General features: G+C 50.7%; 2 protein-coding genes across 7 annotated transcripts; one reads left to right on the forward strand and one right to left on the reverse strand.

The window, feature by feature from the left end:
- LGALS4 (galectin 4) lies at positions 1–8,994 on the forward strand. Of its 5 annotated transcripts, XR_014256841.1 has the most exons (12): positions 1–1,162; positions 1,269–1,404; positions 1,728–1,816; positions 3,414–3,618; positions 4,979–5,113; positions 6,161–6,282; positions 7,521–7,547; positions 7,671–7,709; positions 7,884–7,913; positions 8,216–8,304; positions 8,496–8,661; positions 8,743–8,976. XR_014256841.1 is itself a non-coding variant. In XM_082438105.1 (11 exons), exons 2-11 carry the CDS (start codon positions 1,360–1,362, stop codon positions 8,887–8,889), a joined length of 972 nt encoding a protein of 323 aa, XP_082294231.1. In that variant the 5' UTR covers positions 1–1,162; positions 1,269–1,359; the 3' UTR covers positions 8,890–8,994. The 5 variants fall into 5 exon arrangements, 3 of the variants coding, with proteins under 3 accessions (XP_082294231.1, XP_082294232.1, XP_082294233.1); XR_014256842.1 differs by lacking the exon at positions 7,671–7,709; XM_082438105.1 differs by lacking the exon at positions 6,161–6,282 and having other exon boundaries at positions 8,743–8,994.
- Positions 8,995–15,364: 6,370 nt separating this feature from the next.
- LOC309648888 (galectin-7-like) lies at positions 15,365–17,751 on the reverse strand. 2 transcript variants are annotated; one of them, XM_082438114.1, is made up of 4 exons: positions 17,645–17,751; positions 17,139–17,227; positions 16,176–16,377; positions 15,365–15,550 (listed from the first exon to the last, which is right to left on the reverse strand). In XM_082438114.1, the coding sequence occupies exons 1-4, from the start codon at positions 17,657–17,659 to the stop codon at positions 15,437–15,439; spliced, it is 420 nt and encodes a 139-aa protein (XP_082294240.1). In that variant the 5' UTR covers positions 17,660–17,751; the 3' UTR covers positions 15,365–15,436. The 2 variants fall into 2 exon arrangements, with proteins under 2 accessions (XP_082294240.1, XP_082294239.1); XM_082438113.1 differs by having other exon boundaries at positions 17,540–17,674.
- Between the last annotated feature and the right edge of the window lie 1,295 nt (positions 17,752–19,046).

Below are 19,046 nucleotides of genomic sequence, written 5' to 3' on the forward strand. Positions count from 1 at the left end.
ACCATTCAGAGTGGCAGTGGGCAGGCCAGGGCTGGTAGCAAGTCATGTGAAAGGCCACAGACGGTCTTCCTGCCTGCTCCAGGCTTGAGGGCGGCATTTCCCCTGCCTGGCCCCCACTCACTGCACAGCATAGTAGGTTCCGGTGCTGGAGTCTGGCTAGGGTTCTACTGCTACCCAATCTTGGGTCAACTGCCTCACTTCTCTAAGCTCTGAGTTCTCTTTTCCATATGTAATCCCAACCTCCTGGGGAATTCCCTGGCGGTCCAGTGGTTAGGGCTTTCACTGCGGTGGCCCGGGTTCAATCCCCTGTGGGGGAACGAAGATCCCGCAAGCCGCATGGCGTGGCCAAAAAAATAAAAAATAAACCAACGTCCTGGATTTATGTTTGGAATGAGGGCAAGAGACCAAGCATTTATTTACAAAGTATTATTTTCCTTTTTTTCTTTTTTTTTTGGCCGCGCCGTGCGGCTTGTGGGAGACTTGTGGGATCTTTGTTTCCCCGACCAGGGATGGAACCCAGTGCCACGGCAGTGAAAGCACAGAGTCCTAACCACTGGACCACCAGGGAAGTCCCCAAGCATTAATTTAGTGTCTCCTATATGCCACGTCGTGTTATGAATATTTATTAACTTAGTAATTCCTTTCAAGGGCCCTATGAGGTTGATACTATTAATATTCCCTATTTAACAGATGGGCAAATGGGCAAACTGAGGTTAAAGCACTGACACAAGATCAAACAGCGAAGAAGTGGCAGAGGAAGGAGTTTAACCCAGAACCTCAGGCTCCAGAAGTCAGTGATCTAAACCACTACATATACAATATAACGTACATACTAGAGGCATGCAGCAATAAATTTAGGTCCTTGAACAGTTCCTGGGAGTATCAAGAGTGCCCAGTTCCTCCTTGCTTTTTCACTTGTTTCCATTGCCCATCTGTCCTGGGCCACTCCTTTTAGCCTTACCCTGCCCAACCCTCCTGGCCTCACCCTCCCTCTGACAACAAAGGGTCAGCCAGGTTTTTATGGGCCCTGATAAGGCCCTTGAAGGGCCAAAGTTCGCCAGCACTTCCTCTTTGCAGAAGGGCCTAGAGGAGGCGGTCCTGAGCTGAGTACCCCAGGCCTGGCCCAGAAGATCTGGGTTCCGGTTGGTTACCAGTGAGGCTGGTAAGAGAAGGGAGACGACTGGGGGTGCCCTAGAAGATGTGTGCCTAGGATGCCCAGAAGAGGGACCCCGTGGACCCTGCCCTGCCAGCCACTCCCTTATCCTCAGGTATAAGAGCCACCCACCAGCCGCTATCTGCCACCATTCGCTACTCCTGCAGCTCTCCTCACCGTAGAAGCCACCAGCCCAGCCTCTCAAGATGGCCTTTGTTCCTGCACCAGGCTACCAGCCCGCCTACAACCCGGTGAGAGACCCTGGTCCCTGGCTTAGCTCCACCCTGACCTCCACGCACCAATTCACCCTCACCCTGATCCTCAGGGGCGCCCACCCGGCCGTTGTGGGTCTGATTTACCCAGTACTGACCCTGGGGCTTGACTGACTCCCACCCTGATAGACTATTTACATCCATCCCCAGCTCTCAGCCCTCTTCATCTTCACGCTGATCCCTCACCCGTTGGTTTCCTCTCCCTTGCTTAAGGGAGGGGGGCTGGAGGGGCTTCTGACTGAGTAGTAAGGGCTGCAATAGGCAGATGGCCTTTGAGGCCCCTCACCTGGCCCCTTCTGCAGACGCTGCCCTACCACAGGCCCATCCCAGGCAGTCTCAGCGTTGGAATGTCCATTTACATCCAAGGAGTGGCTAGCGAGCATATGAAGAGGTAAGACCCTCCCCCATGCCAGGCTAGGCTGGGAGGGGGCTACAAACAGGGGGCTTCCAACCCAGGTGCAGGAGGCCTATTTCCCTTCCTCCCCGCCGGCTGAGAAGAGGGCTCTATGCCACTGCACCTGATGGCCAAAGAACAGCTCTGGTCTGGGGAGTCCAGGGCTTGGTGATCAGATCAGGAGGGGGGCTGGGAGGTGTTAGGGAGACTCACCATGACAGGTGGCCCCAGAGTTGGGACACTGGATTGGAATTGATGGGTATGACAGCATGAATTAAGATCACAGGCTCAGAGCTGGTCCACCTGAGTTCATGTCCCAGCTCTGTCATTTACCAACCGTGTGACTGGGAAAGCTCTGTGTGCTTTAGTTTGTCATCTGTAAAATGGGTTTTGAGGATTCAATATGTTAAACATATAGCCGTATAGTCAGCACTACAATAACTCTTAGCTTTTTGTTTTCTTTAATTTTTTAGATTTATTTTTGGCTGCATTGGGTCTTCGTTCCATGCGGGCTTTCTTTAGTTGAGGCGAGCGGTGGCGGGAGGGCTACTCTTTGTTGCGGTGCGCGGGCTTCTCACTGCGGTGGCTTCTCTTGTTGCGGAGCACGGGCTCTAGGTGCGTGGGCTTCAGTAGTTGTGGCACGCGGGCTCAGTAGTTGTGGTGCACGGGCTTAGTTGCTCCGCGGCATGTGGGATCTTCCCGGACCAGGGTTCAAACCTGTGTCCTCTGCATTGGCAGGAGGATTCTTAACCACTGCACCACCAGGGAAGTCCACTTAGCTTTTTTTATGGCTTTAAAATGGTGATGATAAAAAAAAAATGGTGATGATAATTGAATGATGTCATAGGACTGTTGTTTCTTTGTTCATTGTTTCTGTGTCCACCGAGTACCCACTCTGTGCCTAGGCGCTGGGGCCTGAGAACTCAACAGGACAAAGATCCCTGTCCTCATGGAGCTGACATCCTAGTAGAGGAGACAGATAAAAAATAAATAAGTCAGATGGCGATAAATGCTATGGAGACAAATGAGGAGGGAAGGGAGATGGGGAGCAGATGTGGGGTAGGGGTTGTGTGGCATTGTCTCTTTAAATAAGGTGGCCAGGGAAAGGTTCCTGGGAAGGGAATTTTTCAGCAAAGACCTGAAGGCAGTGAGGGAGGGAGCCTGGGGTGTATCTGAGGGAAGAGCATTCCAAGCAGAAAGAACAGCCAGTGCAAAGGTCCTGAGGCAGGTGTGTGCCTGCCCCCTTGGAATAATTTGGGGGATGCTGGTGTGAAGGGAGCTGTGGAAGGTACTCCGATTTGCGTTTTCACAGGGTCCCTCTGGCTGCATGTGGGGAATGGCCTTCAGGAGCCAGGGAGGGGGCAGAGAGACCTGAACCGATAGATACCGGGCTGGGGTAAATGCAGGAGTCCCAGTAGCAGTCTTATTTGAAGCTGGGTCAGGGAAGGGGGTCTCATAAGGAAAGGGAGTGAGCAAAGGGGTAGCGGTGGGAATCTGCCCCTTGGAGCGCAGGGGCACGATCTCCCCCTCCAGTCTTGGGTCAATAGTGCGCTGGCATGTGTGGCCAGGGGAACAGCCCTTCGTGTCCCACCAGGTTCTTCGTGAACTTCGAGGTGGGGCAGGGCCCAGATGCAGACATCGCCTTCCACTTCAACCCCCGCTTTGACGGCTGGGATAAGGTGGTCTTAAACACGAGGCAGAACGGCAACTGGGGCAACGAGGAGAAGAAAAGGAGCATGCCCTTCAGCAAGGGCGCCGCCTTCGAGCTGGTGTTCATGGTCTTGGCCGATCACTACAAGGTCGGAGCCTCATCCCTCCCTCCCTCCTTCCCTTCCTTCCTCCCTCCCTGCCTTTCTGCCTTGCCCTGATCCCTCCCTCTCTCCCTTTCTTTCTTCTTTCTTCCTCTCTCCCTTCCCCCTCCCTCCTCCCTTCCTACCTCACTTTTCTATTCTTTTCCTCCTCTCCTGCCTCTCTTTTTCTCATTCCCATTCCTCCACCTCGGAGAGCCTTCTAATGTGTTTCACACATAACCTCTTGCTCCCGTGTTCTTGCGAGGTATGTATTTTGGCCCTTTCTTATCAGGAAGTCTAAACACACACAGAAGCACAGAGTCCTGGGAAGCCCTCCTCCCCTGGGCCAGCACTGAGCTGTCCACTCCAGGTTCCTCTGCTCCTGTCTCTACCTCCCACTTCCCCTCCAGTTATTTAGAAGCAAATCCCAGCTATCATATAATTTCATTCATAAATTGAATGGAGTTCTCTCCATCCCCTGCCTGCCACTCCCCATAAATGACACACATCAGACACCCTGTGCACATCCGTCCCAGCCTGACCCGTGGGAGAAGTCTTCTGGGAGGATAACCTACCTGGACGTTATCTGCCCTCATGTGGACACCAGATATCTAACCTCATCACCAAGGTTAACATCAGGGCTTGAGCTCCGACAGACATGGGTTCAAGTCTGGGCTTTGCCTCTCCCCAGCATGTGACCTTGAACTGGTCACTCTACCACCTGGAACCTCTGCTTTCTTGAACAACAGGGACAGTGTTTTGTCCTCCCTCACGGAGCTGTTGAGCCAATCACCATGTTGATGCCAGCAGGTAAAGCGCTTAGCATGTAGGAAGCTCTCAGTCCTGGGGAGCTGGGTCTCGGCTGTGCCCATTGCTTAGCACTATAAATAGAACCGTGATGGCTTACAGTACTCTTGAGATGTGATGACAAGGCAAGGCTCTACATGGGATTTCCACAGTGCCTTTGACATGCCTTCCCAACAGTCCCAGAGCGAGATCCCATTTTACAGATGCAGAAACAAAGACTCAGAGAAGTGAGTGACTTACCTAAGGTCACACAGCCAAGACATTTCAGAGCTGGACCTGACACCCAATCATTTGGTACCAAAACCAGGACTCCAATTCAGTTATCTCCCAATCTCCATCCTCAGGCTAAATTCTCTATTCTCGTCCGCCCACCAATCTGTGAGCTGACTTTTGACCTCAGCTTGACCTCTGACCGGTGGACTCAAGATTCCTGACTCTGAGGCTGTCCCAGCTCACCCTCAAAACTTGTGACCCCAAGTTAAAAATCTCCCTGTTTCCTGCTTCCTGTTTTCTACCTTCCAGGGTCAGAGGTGCCACCTCTGACCTGACCCCTGCCCTCCAGGTGGTGGTAAATGGGAATCCCTTCTATGAGTTTGGGCACCGGATCCCACTACAGATGGTCACCCACCTGCATGTGGATGGCGACCTGCAGCTTCAATCAATCAACTTCATCGGAGGCCAGCCCGCCCCAAACCAGGTGTGTGGTGTGTCCCTCTCTTGTTTGCTTGCTTTCTTCCTTAATTCGTCCCTACATTCACTTATTTCCTGAGCACCTGCTCTGTGCCAGACCCTTTTTTTTTTTTAATTAATTTTTTTAATTTATTTTTTTTAGCTGTGTTGGGTCTTCGTTTCTGTGCGAGGGCTTTCTCTAGTTGTGACAAGCAGGGGCCACTCTTCATCACGGTGCACGGGCCTCTCACTGTCGCGGCCTCTCTTGTTGCGGAGCACAGGCTCCAGACATGCAGGCTCAGTAATTGTGGCTCACGGGCCTAGTTGCTCCGCGGCATGTGGGATCTTCCCAGACCAGGGCTCGAACCCGTGTTCCCTGCATTGGCAGGCAGATTCTCAACCACTGTGCCACCAGGGAAGCCCTGTGCCAGACCCTTTGCCAGGTGATGCCACAGACCCAGCGGCAACCAAGACAGTCTACTGGGAAGACAGATGTGTCACCAGATAGTAGTGGCCACAAGTCGTCAGTGTGGGGGTGGGGCACATACAGGAGGTTTGGAGAGTCTTTTTTTTTTTAAGATGCTTGCACCATTTTCTACACCATCATTTTATTTTATTTATTTATTTAATTATTTTGGCTGCGCCACGTGGCTTGCAGGATCCTAGTTCCCCGACCAGGGATTGAACCCTGGCCCTTGGCAGTGAAAGCGCAGAGTCCCAACCACTGGACGACCAGGGAAGTCCCTGGAAAGCCTTAGGAAGGGCTTTCTGGAGGAGAAGTAGGTGTGTAAGCTGAGTCAGAAAGTGAAGATGAGGAGGGACAAAAACCACAGGAGTAGCAAACATGTTTCTGAGAAGTTGCCTAAAGTCATTAGTCAGCTGGGAAATTCACTGACAATCACAAGGAGCTACCACTACACACCCGCCGGAAGGGCTATAACGAGAAAGGCACATAGTACCAATGTCTGGTGAGGCTGCGGACTGGCCGACACTCCCATACCTCGGGAAATAACCGGGCAGCCTCTACGGAAGCTGAACAGACACACACCCAGTGACCATGAAACCCCACTACCAGGTCCACGGTGAACAACTGGCCAAGACACAAGCACTAGAACCCCACAGCAACACTACTTGGAGAAGCCCAAACTTCAGAAACCTGGCATGTCCTTCAGCTGAGGGCTCTACCCTTCCCAACCTGTAAGTCCCCCAGCCCCTCCAAGGGGAAAGTACTCTGATGATCATCAGCCCCATTCTACAGATGTGGGAACTGAGGCACGGAGTGCTTCAGTAACTTGCCCAAGGTCATGGAGCTTGTAAGCGGCAGAGGCACGGATCAAACCACTCCTCTGCCTCCCTGATGAGGAAACGCTGGGAATGTCTTCATCCCTAAGGTGGCCTTGGGCCTATGGGTGTTCATTTTACTCTTGTGCTCCATCAGTGTATTTTATTTTATTATTTATTTACTTACTTACTTATGGCCGCAATGCATGGCTTGCGGAATCTTAGTTCCCTGACCAGGGATCGAACCCCGGGCCCCCACAATGAGAGTGCCAAGTCCTAACCACTGGACCGCCAGGGAATTCCCTCATCAATGTATTTTAAAAAGAAAAACAACATGGGAATTCCCTGGCGGTCCAGTGGTTAGGATGCCTCACTTTCACTGCTGAGGGCCCGGGTTCAATCCCTGATCAGGGAACTAAGATCCTGCAAAACGCGCAATGCAGCCAGAATAAAAAGAAAAACAATGAAGCAATTTTTAAAGGACCTTCAGGATAGCTGGCTTAAAACGGAAGTCGAGGCAGAAATGAGTGCATCAGAAACAGAGAGAAAGAGTGAATAAAAATTGTTTGGTGGGGAAAGGAACCACTGGTGAGGAGGTGAGGACGAGAGAGAGGAACAGAGACAGAGACTGCGAGTAAGAGAGGCTGAGAAACAGAAACAGACACACACAGACTGAAAGAGCTGAGACAGACAAGGGAGGGACAGGAACTTGGCTGGTTAAAGCGCCCCTAGTTGCCCCAGGGGTGCGCATGTAGAGTGAGGGGCAAATCATGGCTGGAGATGAGGTGAGCAGGGTGTTGTGTGGGCCTGGGGGTGTGTAATGAGGGTGCACACTTTATCGTGTGGCTCCTGGATTGAGCGGGAGGAGAGGAGTGGATGAGGGTCCTGGGTCAGCAGGAAGCCAGGACAGGGGTGGGTACAAAAACAGAATTTACCAGCCTTGTCCTAAAGGAGTGGGCTGAGGTTCGCTGTGCACTGGAGATCCCTAAACACGGCGAGTTCCTCTCCATGAATTGGCCATCTGGGTGCTACCCTTTGACCCCGAGTTCCCTTGGATGGTGGTGGTAGGCTGCCCTGGGGCGGGCATCCTTGACACCCTCCAGGACCTAGTTTAGGGTCCCCCTCATTGCCTCCTTCTCTTTCTGTGCCCACAGGTGCCCATGCCTAATCCGGTGTACCCAGTAAGTACCTGCTGGTGGGTGATGGACTTCCCCTTGAGGTGGGGTTCAGTGGCTGAGGAGGTCCTAGGGCAGCCAAAGGACCCCCAGCCTCTCTCCATTCATGCCTTCCGTCCATCTGTGTAGGGTCCGGGGCAGTACTACCAAGAGCCAAGTAACCTCCCTGTAAGTGGGAGGGTTGTGTGGCCATTTGGGGGTGGGTGGCAAGAATTGGAGGGTGGTCAGAGAGACTGGATCCCCAGTTGTACTAATCCAGCACCTAGAGCTACGCCTGCATGTAGTAGGTGGGCCTAATATTTGCCGAATATTATAGAATAATAACTCTTCCTCACTTCACAGACCATGGAGGGACCCCCAACCTTCAACCCGGTAAGGTCTCTGGTGGGAGTTTAGGGTTCTGTGGTGGGCAGTTTGTGGGGAAGCAGGAACTGGTGGTGGGTCAGGGGTCCTGAACCATGGGGAGCCCTGAGAAGGTAGGAAATAGAGTGGGCAGAGGGTGTTTGGGGCGGGAGGTGGGTGGGGAGAGGGTGAAGTTGGTGGTCAGAGGGGGTGGAGGTTGGGGGTTAGGGACATTTCCCAGGACAAGTGAGAGCCCCTCTCTGAAAATTTGTCCTTGCCTCTGGCTTCTGGGGACCTGAGAGATGATGGGACACCATGTTCTCTTCCCACAGCCTGTGCCATTTAATGGGAGACTGCAAGGGGGGCTTACAGCCCGAAGAACCATTATTGTCAAGGGCTACGTACCCCCCACAGCCAAGAGGTATGGAGTCTAGATTGAGGTGTGAATCCTTGGTCCTCCACATCCCTCAGTCCTAGGAGTCTGAGCCCTCAGCCTCCTCCTCCATTGGAGACCTGGGAATCCAGTCCCCAGTCCCCTCCTTCCTTGGGGAGCAAAGCGCTCCCCCACCTCCTCTCCACCCATCTTACTGCTACCTTTCTCTCTGCCCCCAGCTTTGTCATCAACTTCAAGGTGGGATCCTCGGGGGACCTGGCTCTGCACATTAACCCCCGGCTGAATGAGGGCACCGTGGTTCGGAACAGCTTTCTGAATGGCCTGTGGGGAGCCGAGGAAAGGAAGGTCTCCTACAACCCGTTTGGTCCTGGACAGTTCTTTGATGTGAGTCTGGGGTCTCTTTCGCTGCTTCCCTCCAAAGCCTCTGTCCTGGCCCTGGCCTCACGCCCGCCCCTCTCTCTGCAGCTGTCCATTCGCTGTGGCATGGATCGTTTCAAGGTGTACGCCAATGGCCAGCACCTCTTCGACTTCTCCCATCGCCTTTCAGCCTTCCAGAGGGTGGACATGGTGGAGATCCAGGGTGATGTCACCTTGTCCTATGTCCAGATCTGATCTATTCCTGGGGCCATAACCCTTGGGAACACAGAGGAAGATCCTGTAGGACTCCTTTCTAAGCCCCTAATAAAATGTCTGAGGGTGTCTTGTGAGTGTACATGACCCCATTCGCCTCCCTCACTGTTCCTTCCTTCTTGGTTCAATCATGCACTGTCCATTCAGCCATCCAATCATCTGTCCATCCATCCTCTCATCATAATAAATCTAGGGCTTTATGTGTATGAACCTATTCACTCCTCACAATGCCAGGAGGTAGGAACTATTATTATTTTCCATCTGTAAATGATGAGGAGACAGGCAAAGAAAAATAAAGCTGTTGCCCAAGGTCACAGAGTCCATAAATGGCAGAACCAGGATCCAAATCGAGGTGGTCTGGCTCCCAAGGCTACGCGCTCAGCCACTATACAGCCTGTTGTCCCATCCACCCTGCATCCATCCAACCAAAATTCCATATACCCATTCAACATCCAACCATCTAGCCACTCACCAATCCATCTATCCGTCTGTTTGTCCAGCCATCTTTTCATCCATCCCTTCATCCATCCACCCATCCATTCATCCTTCCATCCATCTATCTCGTCATCCATCAATCTTTCCAAACATTCATCCAAGCATATGTTCATCCATCCATCTAAACATTCAACAATCCATCCACTCTACCTCTCCATTTTAGCTGTTTGTTCATCCATTCATCATCCAGCCGTTCACCCATCCATCTGACCATCCATCCATTCAGACATCTAACTACTTATTTATTAGTCCATATGTCTATTCACTCAGCCATCCTTACGTCCAAATTTCATTCATCCTTTCATCTCTTCACTCCCTCCTTCATTTGTCCATGCAGTTCTCTGCCTTCCAGCACATCCATCCATCCATCCATTTGTCCATTTTTTATCTATCCAGTCATCCATTCTTCTCTTCATGATCTATTCCTCCATCCATTTCCAATTATTTATCCATCCATTTATCTCTTCATCTGTCCACTAACCATGTGTCATTCATTCAAACATCCTTTTATCATCATCTTTGTGTTGATTTAATAATTTGTTCATTTATTTACACTTTCATGCATCCATTTATTCACTCTTATTCATTCACTCACTCGCTTGTTCACATATCCAGTCATTTGTCACTGTCTGTTCAATTACTCATTCAGTTTATTGTCTCATTCATTCACCTAGTCTAGTTCTTAAACAGTCCTACATTGCAATCCCCTGGGGAGCTTTTAAGAACTATTGATACCTGACCCCAACCCAGACCATGATTAGGTTAAACCACAAAAATGCCATTTTTGTAGGTTAAAAGTGGTTAAATATCAATAATTTCATATGTTCTAGCCTAGTAAATCTGTAGTGGGTCCTGGGCATCAATATTTTCATTGAGTTCTCCAAATGATTCTATGGATTTGTCAAACATTGATCAAAGATGTTCTGGGGGCCCTCAGACCCTGGATGGCTGCTGAGGAGGTCAGGAAGGGAGGAGGGCTGACCTGGGCAGCCTCCAGTCTGAGGCAGTCTTCTCCTTCTGGGCTCCCTCCTCCCTTACTTAACAGTCACTGCCCAGGGATGGCTGTCAGGAGATACATCAGTCACGAGCCTAGAGGGGCACAGGGAGAGGGTCCCCCAGAGAGCTGGAGAGGTCATATTTAGTTTTCTATCACTGCTGCAATATGTTTGAAGAAATAATGGCTGAAAACTTACCCAATTTTATGAAAGACATTAGTTTCTAGATCCGAGAAGCTCAATGAACTGCAAGTAGGATAAATACAAAGAGATCCATACCGAGACCCATCATAGTTGAACTGCTGGAAGAAAACAAACAAAAAAAAAGACAAAGAAAAATTTGAAAGCTATAAGTGAAAAACAACTCTTCATGTATAGGGGAAAGCAGTACGATTCACAGCTAAATTTTCATAGAAACAATGAAGGCCAGAAGGCAGTTGAATGATTTATTCAAAGTGCTAAACAAAAGAAAACTGTCAGTAATTCTATACTCAACAAAACTATATTTAAAAACTGAAGGCAAACGTTAAGAAGAAAAAAAAAAACCAACAAAAAACTGAAGGCAAAAGAAAAATATTCTGAGATAGACAAAAACTGAGAATTCATTGCTAGCAGACCTCCCTGTAGGGAGTACTAAGGAAGTCCTTCACATTGAAAGAAAATGACATCAAATCCACAGGAAGAAATAAAGAATCCTATAAATTATGAATATGTGGATAAATATTTTTCAAAATTATATAAATAAAATTTCTTTTATTTTTTCTTCTATTTTCTTTAAAAATGTGATTGTAGAAGTGAAAATTATAACACTATATTGTAGAGTGTATAACATATATGAATGTGATATATATAACAACAATAGCACAAAATAAGGTGGGAAATGGAGATATATTGGAGCAATGCTGCTATATTTTACTGGAATTAAATCTGTATTAACATAAAGTTGACTGTGATCATTTACAATGTATATTGTCATCCCTAGAGTGACCATTTAAAAACCAGCTTTCAAAATATACAGTTTAAAAAAAAAAACAGAGGAATTTAAATGGTATACTAAAAATTGTTTAACACAAAGGCAGGTAGTGAAGGACTAACAGAGTAAAAACAAATAGCAAGATGGCAGCCATGAAGCCAACTATATCAATCACGACATCAAGTGTGAATGAAATAAACATTCCAACCAAAAGTCAGAGATCGGAGATTCCCTGGTGATGAAGTAGTTAAGAATCCGCCTGCCAGTGCAGGGGACACGGGTTCGAGCCCTGGTCCGGGAAGATCCCACATGCCGCGGAGCAGCTAAGCCCGTGCACCACAACTACTGAGCCTGTGCTCTAGAGCCCGCATGCCACAACTACTGAAGCCCACATGCCTAGAGCCTGTGCCCCGCAACAAGAGAAGCCACTGCAGTGAGAAGTTGGCACACCGCAACTAGAGAAAGCCCACGCGCAGCAACAAAGACCCAACGCAGCCAAAAATTAAAAAAAAAAAAAAAAAGGCAGAGATCGTCCGTGGTGGTCAGCTTCCAAACTGGCCTCCAATGATATTCACACCCTTGTGTGAACCCCTCCCAAATGATACCAGGGTTGGTATGTGTGACTACATTTCATCAATACAATATGGCAGAACTGATAGTATGTCACTTCTCAAACTGGGATATAAGAGACACTACAGCTTCTGTCTTGGCTTGCTCTCTTGCTCTCCCATTTCTCAATGACTCCCCCAGGAGGAGTCAGTAACTTCTTGAACAGTCCCACGTAAGTGTTCATGTGACAAGAAACTGAAAACTCCTGCCAACATCCATGTGTGTGAGCCCTCTTAGAAGAAGCTCCTCCAATCCCAGTCAAGCCTTTAGAGCAGGGGTTGCAGACTTTTTCTATAATGGTAACATAGTAAATATGTTAGGCATTGTGGGTGACCCAGTCTCTGTTGCAGCTCCCGAACTCCACGGGTGAAGCACAAAAGCAGCCAGTAGGCTATACATAAATGAAAGAGCATGGCTGTGTCCCAATAAAACTTTATTTATGGACACTGAAATATGAATTTCGCATCATTTGAAGTGTTAAGGAATGTTATTCTTCTTTTCATTTTTTTTCAGCTATTTTAAAATGTGAAAAACATTCTTAGATTGTGAGCCTTACTAAAACAGGTAATGGGTGGGTTTAACCAACAGCCATAGTTTGCCAAAACTTCTTTCGGGTGCTAGCAACTTCACTTATAGTTTGACTGTAACTGCATGAAAACTCAGCACCACAACCTAGTTAAGCCACTCCTAGGTTCCTAACTTCAGCAACTGTAAGACAATAAATATGTGTTATTTTATGATGTTACTGGGATAATTTGTTATGAAGCTACAGAGAATAATACATTTTCAGCCTGGATAAGAAAACAAGACCCAAGTATATGCTATCTACAAAAGACACACTTTAGATCTAAGACATAAATAAGTTGAAGGTAAAAGGATGAGAAAAGAAGTACTATGCAATCAGTAACCATAAGAGAGTAGAAGGACAAAATTAGTGTCAGACACAATAGATGTTAAAAGAAATTTTACTAGAGACAAAGGACGTTTCATCATGATAAAAGGGTCAATACATCAAATATACACATCAAACTATGCACATATATTGCTAAGTGACAAAAAAAGAGGTGAGTAGGTGAAAGATGCTCAATTTTATGCAAGGAGGGAAAAAAATTGCACATACATGTGTTTAGAAGTGCAGAGAGTTTTGGAAAGATACACAAGAAATAAAGACACGGGTAACAGAAGTTTGCTCTTATAAAGGAGGACTTTCACATACATATTTTATATATTTATAGTTTTTTTATTTTGAAATGACTAACACAGAAAGTTGTAAGTACAGTACAAACATTTTTTTCCCTACACTCATTTGAGAATAAGTTGCCAACATGCTTCCTAATCACCTTCAAATACTTTATTGTGTATTTCTACAAACGAGAACATCCTCTTGCATGTCCACTGTAAGGCAACAGTGAGAATCAGGAAATTAACAGATGGATAACAGATTAAACAGATGGATAACTACCATAATTAACAGATTAATAGATGGATAACTACCATAATTAACAGATTAACAGATGGATAACTACCATCTATTCCGAGACCCCAACCACCTTTACCAGTTGTGCCAACAACTATATTTTCCACTGCATACTTTGAAATTTGTACTATAGGTATATCTTTAAATTAATACATATATTTTAAAAATTATATATATTAAAAATTATATATATATTAAAAGTGATATTATATATATATAATTCCTTTAACAGGCAAATAAAAATAAAAATAAACATAATGAGCCCTGGGACCAGGGGAATTCAGACTTTCCCGGGTCCTCCAGTGGGAGAGGGTGTCCTTCATTCCACGACCCACCCAGAGATACACTCTCAAGGGCCGGGCATGGGGGTGAGGTGGCTTCAGCCGAAGGGTCTCAAGGGGCAGAAAAACGGATCCAGAAAAAGCTCAAGTCCTGCGGCAGGGTTTGGTCTTCCCACCACCCTGGCTGTTTCAGGTTCAGTCGGCAAGCAGCCCCACTTGCTGAGCCTCCGTGTTTTTTTTTGTTTTTTTTTTTTAAGTATTTGTTTATTTATTTATTTATGGCTGTGTTGGGTCTTCGTTTCTGTGCGAGGGCTTTCTCCAGTTGCAGCAAGTGGGGGCCACTCTTCATCGCGGTGCGCGGGCCTCTCACTATCGCGGCTTCTCTTGTTGCGGAGCACAGGCTCCAGACGCGCAGGCTCAGCAATTGTGGCTCACGGGCCCAGCTGCTCCGCGGCACGTGGGATCCTCCCGGACCAGGGCTCGAACCCGTGTTCCCTGCATTGGCAGGCAGATTCTCAACCACTGCGCCACCAGGGAAGTCCTGAGCCTCCGTTTTTAAACCGCAACTTCTGCAGCGGCCCAAGGGAAGGGGGGAGATCTGTCTGTCACACTTTGGCTGGAGTCCGGGCCGGAAGCCTGAGGTACATCCGCCAGGGGTGCGGATCCGGACTTTCCGAGACCCGGGCCCAAACCCGGGCTGCTGGCACGCTGCCCGCCGCCCCCACCCCCACCCCGGCTCCATCCGCAGCTGCGAACCACGGCAGCTGCGAGCCTCTCGCTGAGGGTGCGAGGCTGGGGTCGCTCGCTTGGTCCCGGCTCCCCCGCCAACCACAGCTATTCAAGGGCGACCCGGCGACCCAGCGACCCCCAGAAAGCAGAAAATCCCCACCTGGCGGTCGGGGGTGACTGGGCGTCTGTATATACCCAACTCCCCCTACCCCCTAGAATCTCGGGGAGGGCCGGGGTCTCGGGGCCGTCGGGCGAGCCCAGATGGACGAAGTGTGTGAACACGCTCGACGGCAGCCGGGACACAGGAGCCCAGCCGTTCGCGTTCCCCGTCTTCTCCGCGGGGAGGCTGCAGCTTCAGTGCGTGTCTGCCCCGGGGCGCGACCGTCGAAGGCCTGTCCTGACTCCTGAACAGATGGGAGGCAGGCGAGGCCCGGATCTGCCTCCAAGTCCCATCCCGCGCCACCCGTCTACAGGTGCCAGTAGGTAGGTGAAACCGGTGAGAGGCAAGAAGAGGGACATCGGCGCAGGTAGCCTGAGATTCACGCACCTGGGGTCTCCAAGGGACCTGTTTGCAGACGTACCGATTGGGGGGTCCCTTACACCAAGGGAGCGGGCGCCAAGGGATGGCTTGGGCCCCTGCAAATTCCCTAAAGTCGCCCCCCACCGCATTACCATCTGGCTGCTTCGCAAAGTGCTGCAGGGGGGCAAGCCAAAGCCCCACCCCCGCCAGATCGTGACCCTTCTCAGGCCTCCAGGGACACAAAGTGCCCTCGGAGATCCAGGCCAGGACCCGCCCCGGCCACGCAATCGCTGTGTGACCCTTAGTCAGTGACTTCACCTCCCGGAGCCTGCTATCCTCGTCTATGTGAAGAAGACACAGACACACAGGAGGCGCACAGATGAGAAGCTAAGACTTTATTTGCCACCCAAGACCACTGCGCCCCGTCCCCACCCGCCCTCCTGGGAAGGCTCAGAAGATCTCCACCAACTCCAGCTGCACGTCCCCGCCCACCTCCACAACACACGCGCGCTCTGGTGGGAGCCGGTAGACGAAGTGGTGGTATTCCGAGTCCCCGATCACAACCTGCAGGGGCGAGGAGACAGGGTTTAGGGTTCCCGAGGCGACTGCGGGGTCATTCCCGACTCATACCCACGCTGCGTGACCTCGTCACCCATGCAACCCCGCATTAAGGAAAAGGGCTACTCTTGATTCTAAGCCCTTGCCGTGAGGATTCAATGAGTTCATTGTTGGCACGGGACTGCTTTTTAAGCTTTGGCGGTGGATGTGGTCTCCGCGGTGCCCGCGTCCACCGCCTCACTGTGACGCACAGATTGAAAGTGGAGAACGGCCTGGGTGGTGGAGGATCTACAGCGACCACTCCCTGCTGGGACTTATTTTGGGTCCTGTCTCCCAACCCAGCCATTCCCCTGCCCCAGAGCCGCTACGTCAGACGCCAGTGGACAGGGAATAGGGTCTGGGATGTCCACGCCTCCCCGCTGGACACCCACCCTTTGGGCTCTTGCTCTCGCGTCCTTGCCACCGCCATACGCCTGCCCTCAGTGCGCTTGCGCCACGGGAGGTGAGGGACTGGGGACGCCCTGCCCAGTCTTGGCCGCGCCTTTGCTCCCCACCTCCGCCAAGGGCCTTCCTGGCCTTGCCAAGGGAAGAGACCTGGGTGTTGGCGGCCACCCCTGTGGCAGAGACGCACCTTGAAGCCTTTTCTGCTGGCGATGAGGAGCAGGTAGAAGGGATGCCCACGCTGGAAGGGAACGCTTAAGCCACGCTCCTCCGACCCCCAGGCACCACACTCCAGGCTGTTGAAGACCACCGTGGATTCATCCAGCCGGGGGTTGAAATGCAGGACGGTCTCACTCCCCGACTCCTCATTGCACAGCAGGTTTATGTAGATCCTGGTAGGTGGCGGATGGGAGGGGGCGTCGGAGAGAGGACTTACCGATTGCCAGAGCACATCCAAGTTTACAGGGACCTGAGAGCCACACGCCAGTGAAGGAGGGGTGGTGGACTGGGGGCCAAGGAGCCCAGATCCCAGGACATCCAGAAACCAACTGGGGACCTGGACACACAGCCACCTAGGCGAGGGGCACTGGACTATGGCCTGGCTCCCCCTCATTTCCAGAGTCTGGGAGTTGCCAAGGAGTCATGGTCCTGAAGACCAGGTTGCTCCTGGTTCCCAGGTGTTCTCCTGCTCCCAAGCACAGTGCTCCTGATCCCCCAGTGCCCAGAGGGCTGCGGACAACACCAGGGACCCCAGTATTCCCAGGCATCGTAGATTCCCAGAAATCCTGACGCTCCCGACACAGGAAGTCATAGGTTTGATTGCTGAGGCCTCCCAGGTGCCCAGGGCACCTCTGACTCACAGGCTGTTTTTCCACAGTTGCTTCAGACTCAGACTGGAAGTCATAGGATTATAAGTAAGAACCTTGTTGCCCTGGATCCCCCAGATTCTTAGAAGGATGCAGGGACCCCAGGTACACTGTCCTGGGACAAATGAGTGAAGACATCAGATTCCAGAAGGTGGGAAATAGCCTGGGGATTCCAAGATCCTGGTGGGCAAAGTTGGCCTGGGGCTTCGTTCTCTGGGCTGTAAGAAGTCGGGTCAGCTGAGCCTGGAGACCTCCCACCCCTTACCGCTGAGGCTTGGGGGTCTCACCTGTCAGCCCTGGTGTGCACAACACCACGAACAATCATTATGGTGCCGACTCCGAAGCCCTCGGGCACCGAGGTCCTGTAGGGCACATTCTGCAGCAGCAGGAGTGCGGGGGCCAAAGTGGATCAGGGAGGCAGAGGAGAGAGACAGATGGGTCAGCGCCGGGGAGAACATGACCAGGACCGAGACCAGCAGAATCAGAGAGCAGAAAGGGCACAGAGGCAAAGGAAAGAGAGCCAGGCGTAGGGAAAGGGTTGGAGAGCAAAACACAAAGAATCAACAGGAAGATATTCAGAGAGGTAGAAAGTAAGGGGGAAACACCAAGGGGGAGATGGGAGCATGGGATGGATTGGGTCAACCCAGAAACAACAGCCCAGAACGTCATAGCACGCCCCAACACCCACTTTCTCCTTGAAACAGGAGACCTCAGCCAAGCCCCAGCCGCTACCCCATTCCGGTGCAGCCTTCGGTCCCAAACCTCCCCACCTCCACACCCCCGAAGCACTCACATATCTCCCTGCCATGGCTGGAACAGCGGACAGGCAGTGGTGGTGGTGGGTATGGCTGCTGGGACCTTAAGTAAAAGCAGGGCGTGGCTGGCCCTGGTGACTCACCATCACCCCTTTCCACACCCACCACCCACACCTGGCACAGACCCTGGCCCTGGGGCCATGCTGGCCAGCACCCTCCTTCTAGGGCCTCTGACACCCCTGCAATCCCTGAGGATTCCCAGGTGTACGGTCCCTCTCCTCTGAGCTAGTAATGATAGGAACAGTTAACAATAACAATAATAATAACATTATAGGGACTTCCCTGGCAGTGCAGTGGTTAAGAATCCACCTGCCAGGGGAGTGGACACAGGTTCGATCCCTGGTCCAGGAAGATCCCACATGCCTCAGAGCAACTAAGCTCGTGCACCACAACTACTGAGCCTGCGCTCTAGAGTCTGCGAGCCACAACTACTGAGCCTGCGTGCCACAGCTACTGAGCCCGAGTGCCACAACTATTGAAGCCCGCAGGCCTAGAGCCCGTGCTGTGCAACAAGAGAAGCCACTGCAATGAGAAACCCGTGCTCGCCACAGCTAGAGAAAGCCTGTGTGCAGCAACGAAGACCCAACGCAGCCAAAAATAAATAAATACATTTATTAAAAAAAAAACACATCAGAGAAGGCTCATTGAGCCACCATCCCTCCAGCCTTACCTTCCTGGTGCCTGGCGGAGAGAAAACACTCTCATGCCCATTTCATCATGGAAAACTCGAGTCCTGAGAGGCTAAGCTGTGGGCTGCAACTCTGGACCCTCTCTCCCAGGTTGGGACCTACTGACTAGGGCTAAGGATGTGTCTGCACTGAAATTCCAGTTTATGCTTCTGTAATATAATAATAACCATGGCAACAACAATAATAATAGAAAAGGGAGCTCAGAGGGGCAGGATATTTTGCCTGATGGTCAAGGCTGTCTCCTTGGTGCCTAGTGCAGTGCCTGGCACACATAAGTGCTCCGTAAATATGGGTGAAAGAAGGAATAAAAGATAACACAGCTGCCATTAACGAAGCCTCCGGCCTTTCTAGCATGTGCGAGAGACCACTGATCTCAGACAGGCCACCGAGGGAGGGCCATTGATCCCCCTTATTTGACAGATAAGGAAACTGAGGCTCAGAAATGAGAAGCAGTTTGCCCAAAAAACACAGCGGTGCAGAACCACGGGGACTGTGTCTCTGGCTTTCTTGATCTCTGGACGTTTCTCTCTGGTTTATTCTGTCTCCAGGATGCCCTAGTCTCTCTGACTCTCTGTCTCTCTGGCTGTCCTGTGTCTCTGTCCCCCCGCCCCCCGACGTGTTCCTGTTTCTCTCCTTCGAGTCTCTCTCCCTCCTCCTCCCAGAACCCTTCCTCTCTCCCATCCGATGTTCA

Source organism: Balaenoptera physalus, assembly GCF_965194825.1.
Source record: "Balaenoptera physalus genome assembly, chromosome: 19".
NCBI lineage: Eukaryota > Metazoa > Chordata > Mammalia > Artiodactyla > Balaenopteridae > Balaenoptera > Balaenoptera physalus.

Bases quoted from the DNA above. Each gene is read 5' to 3' on its own strand.
- LGALS4 (XM_082438105.1), top strand. From the start codon at position 1,360: ATGGCCTTTGTTCCTGCACCAGGCTACCAGCCCGCCTACAACCCG. The intron at 7,710-7,883 runs GTAAGTGGGAGG...CTCACTTCACAG, and splicing joins AAGAGCCAAGTAACCTCCCT to ACCATGGAGGGACCCCCAAC. The intron at 7,914-8,215 runs GTAAGGTCTCTG...CTCTTCCCACAG, and splicing joins GACCCCCAACCTTCAACCCG to CCTGTGCCATTTAATGGGAG.
- LOC309648888 (XM_082438113.1), bottom strand. From the start codon at position 17,659: ATGGCAGGGAGATATGTGAGTGCTTCGGGGGTGTGGAGGTGGGGAGGT. The intron at 17,228-17,539 runs GTGGGTGTTGGG...CTGCTGCTGCAG, and splicing joins TCTCCTGTTTCAAGGAGAAA to AATGTGCCCTACAGGACCTC. The intron at 15,551-16,175 runs GTGCGTCTCTGC...TCGCCCCTGCAG, and splicing joins CCAGCAGAAAAGGCTTCAAG to GTTGTGATCGGGGACTCGGA.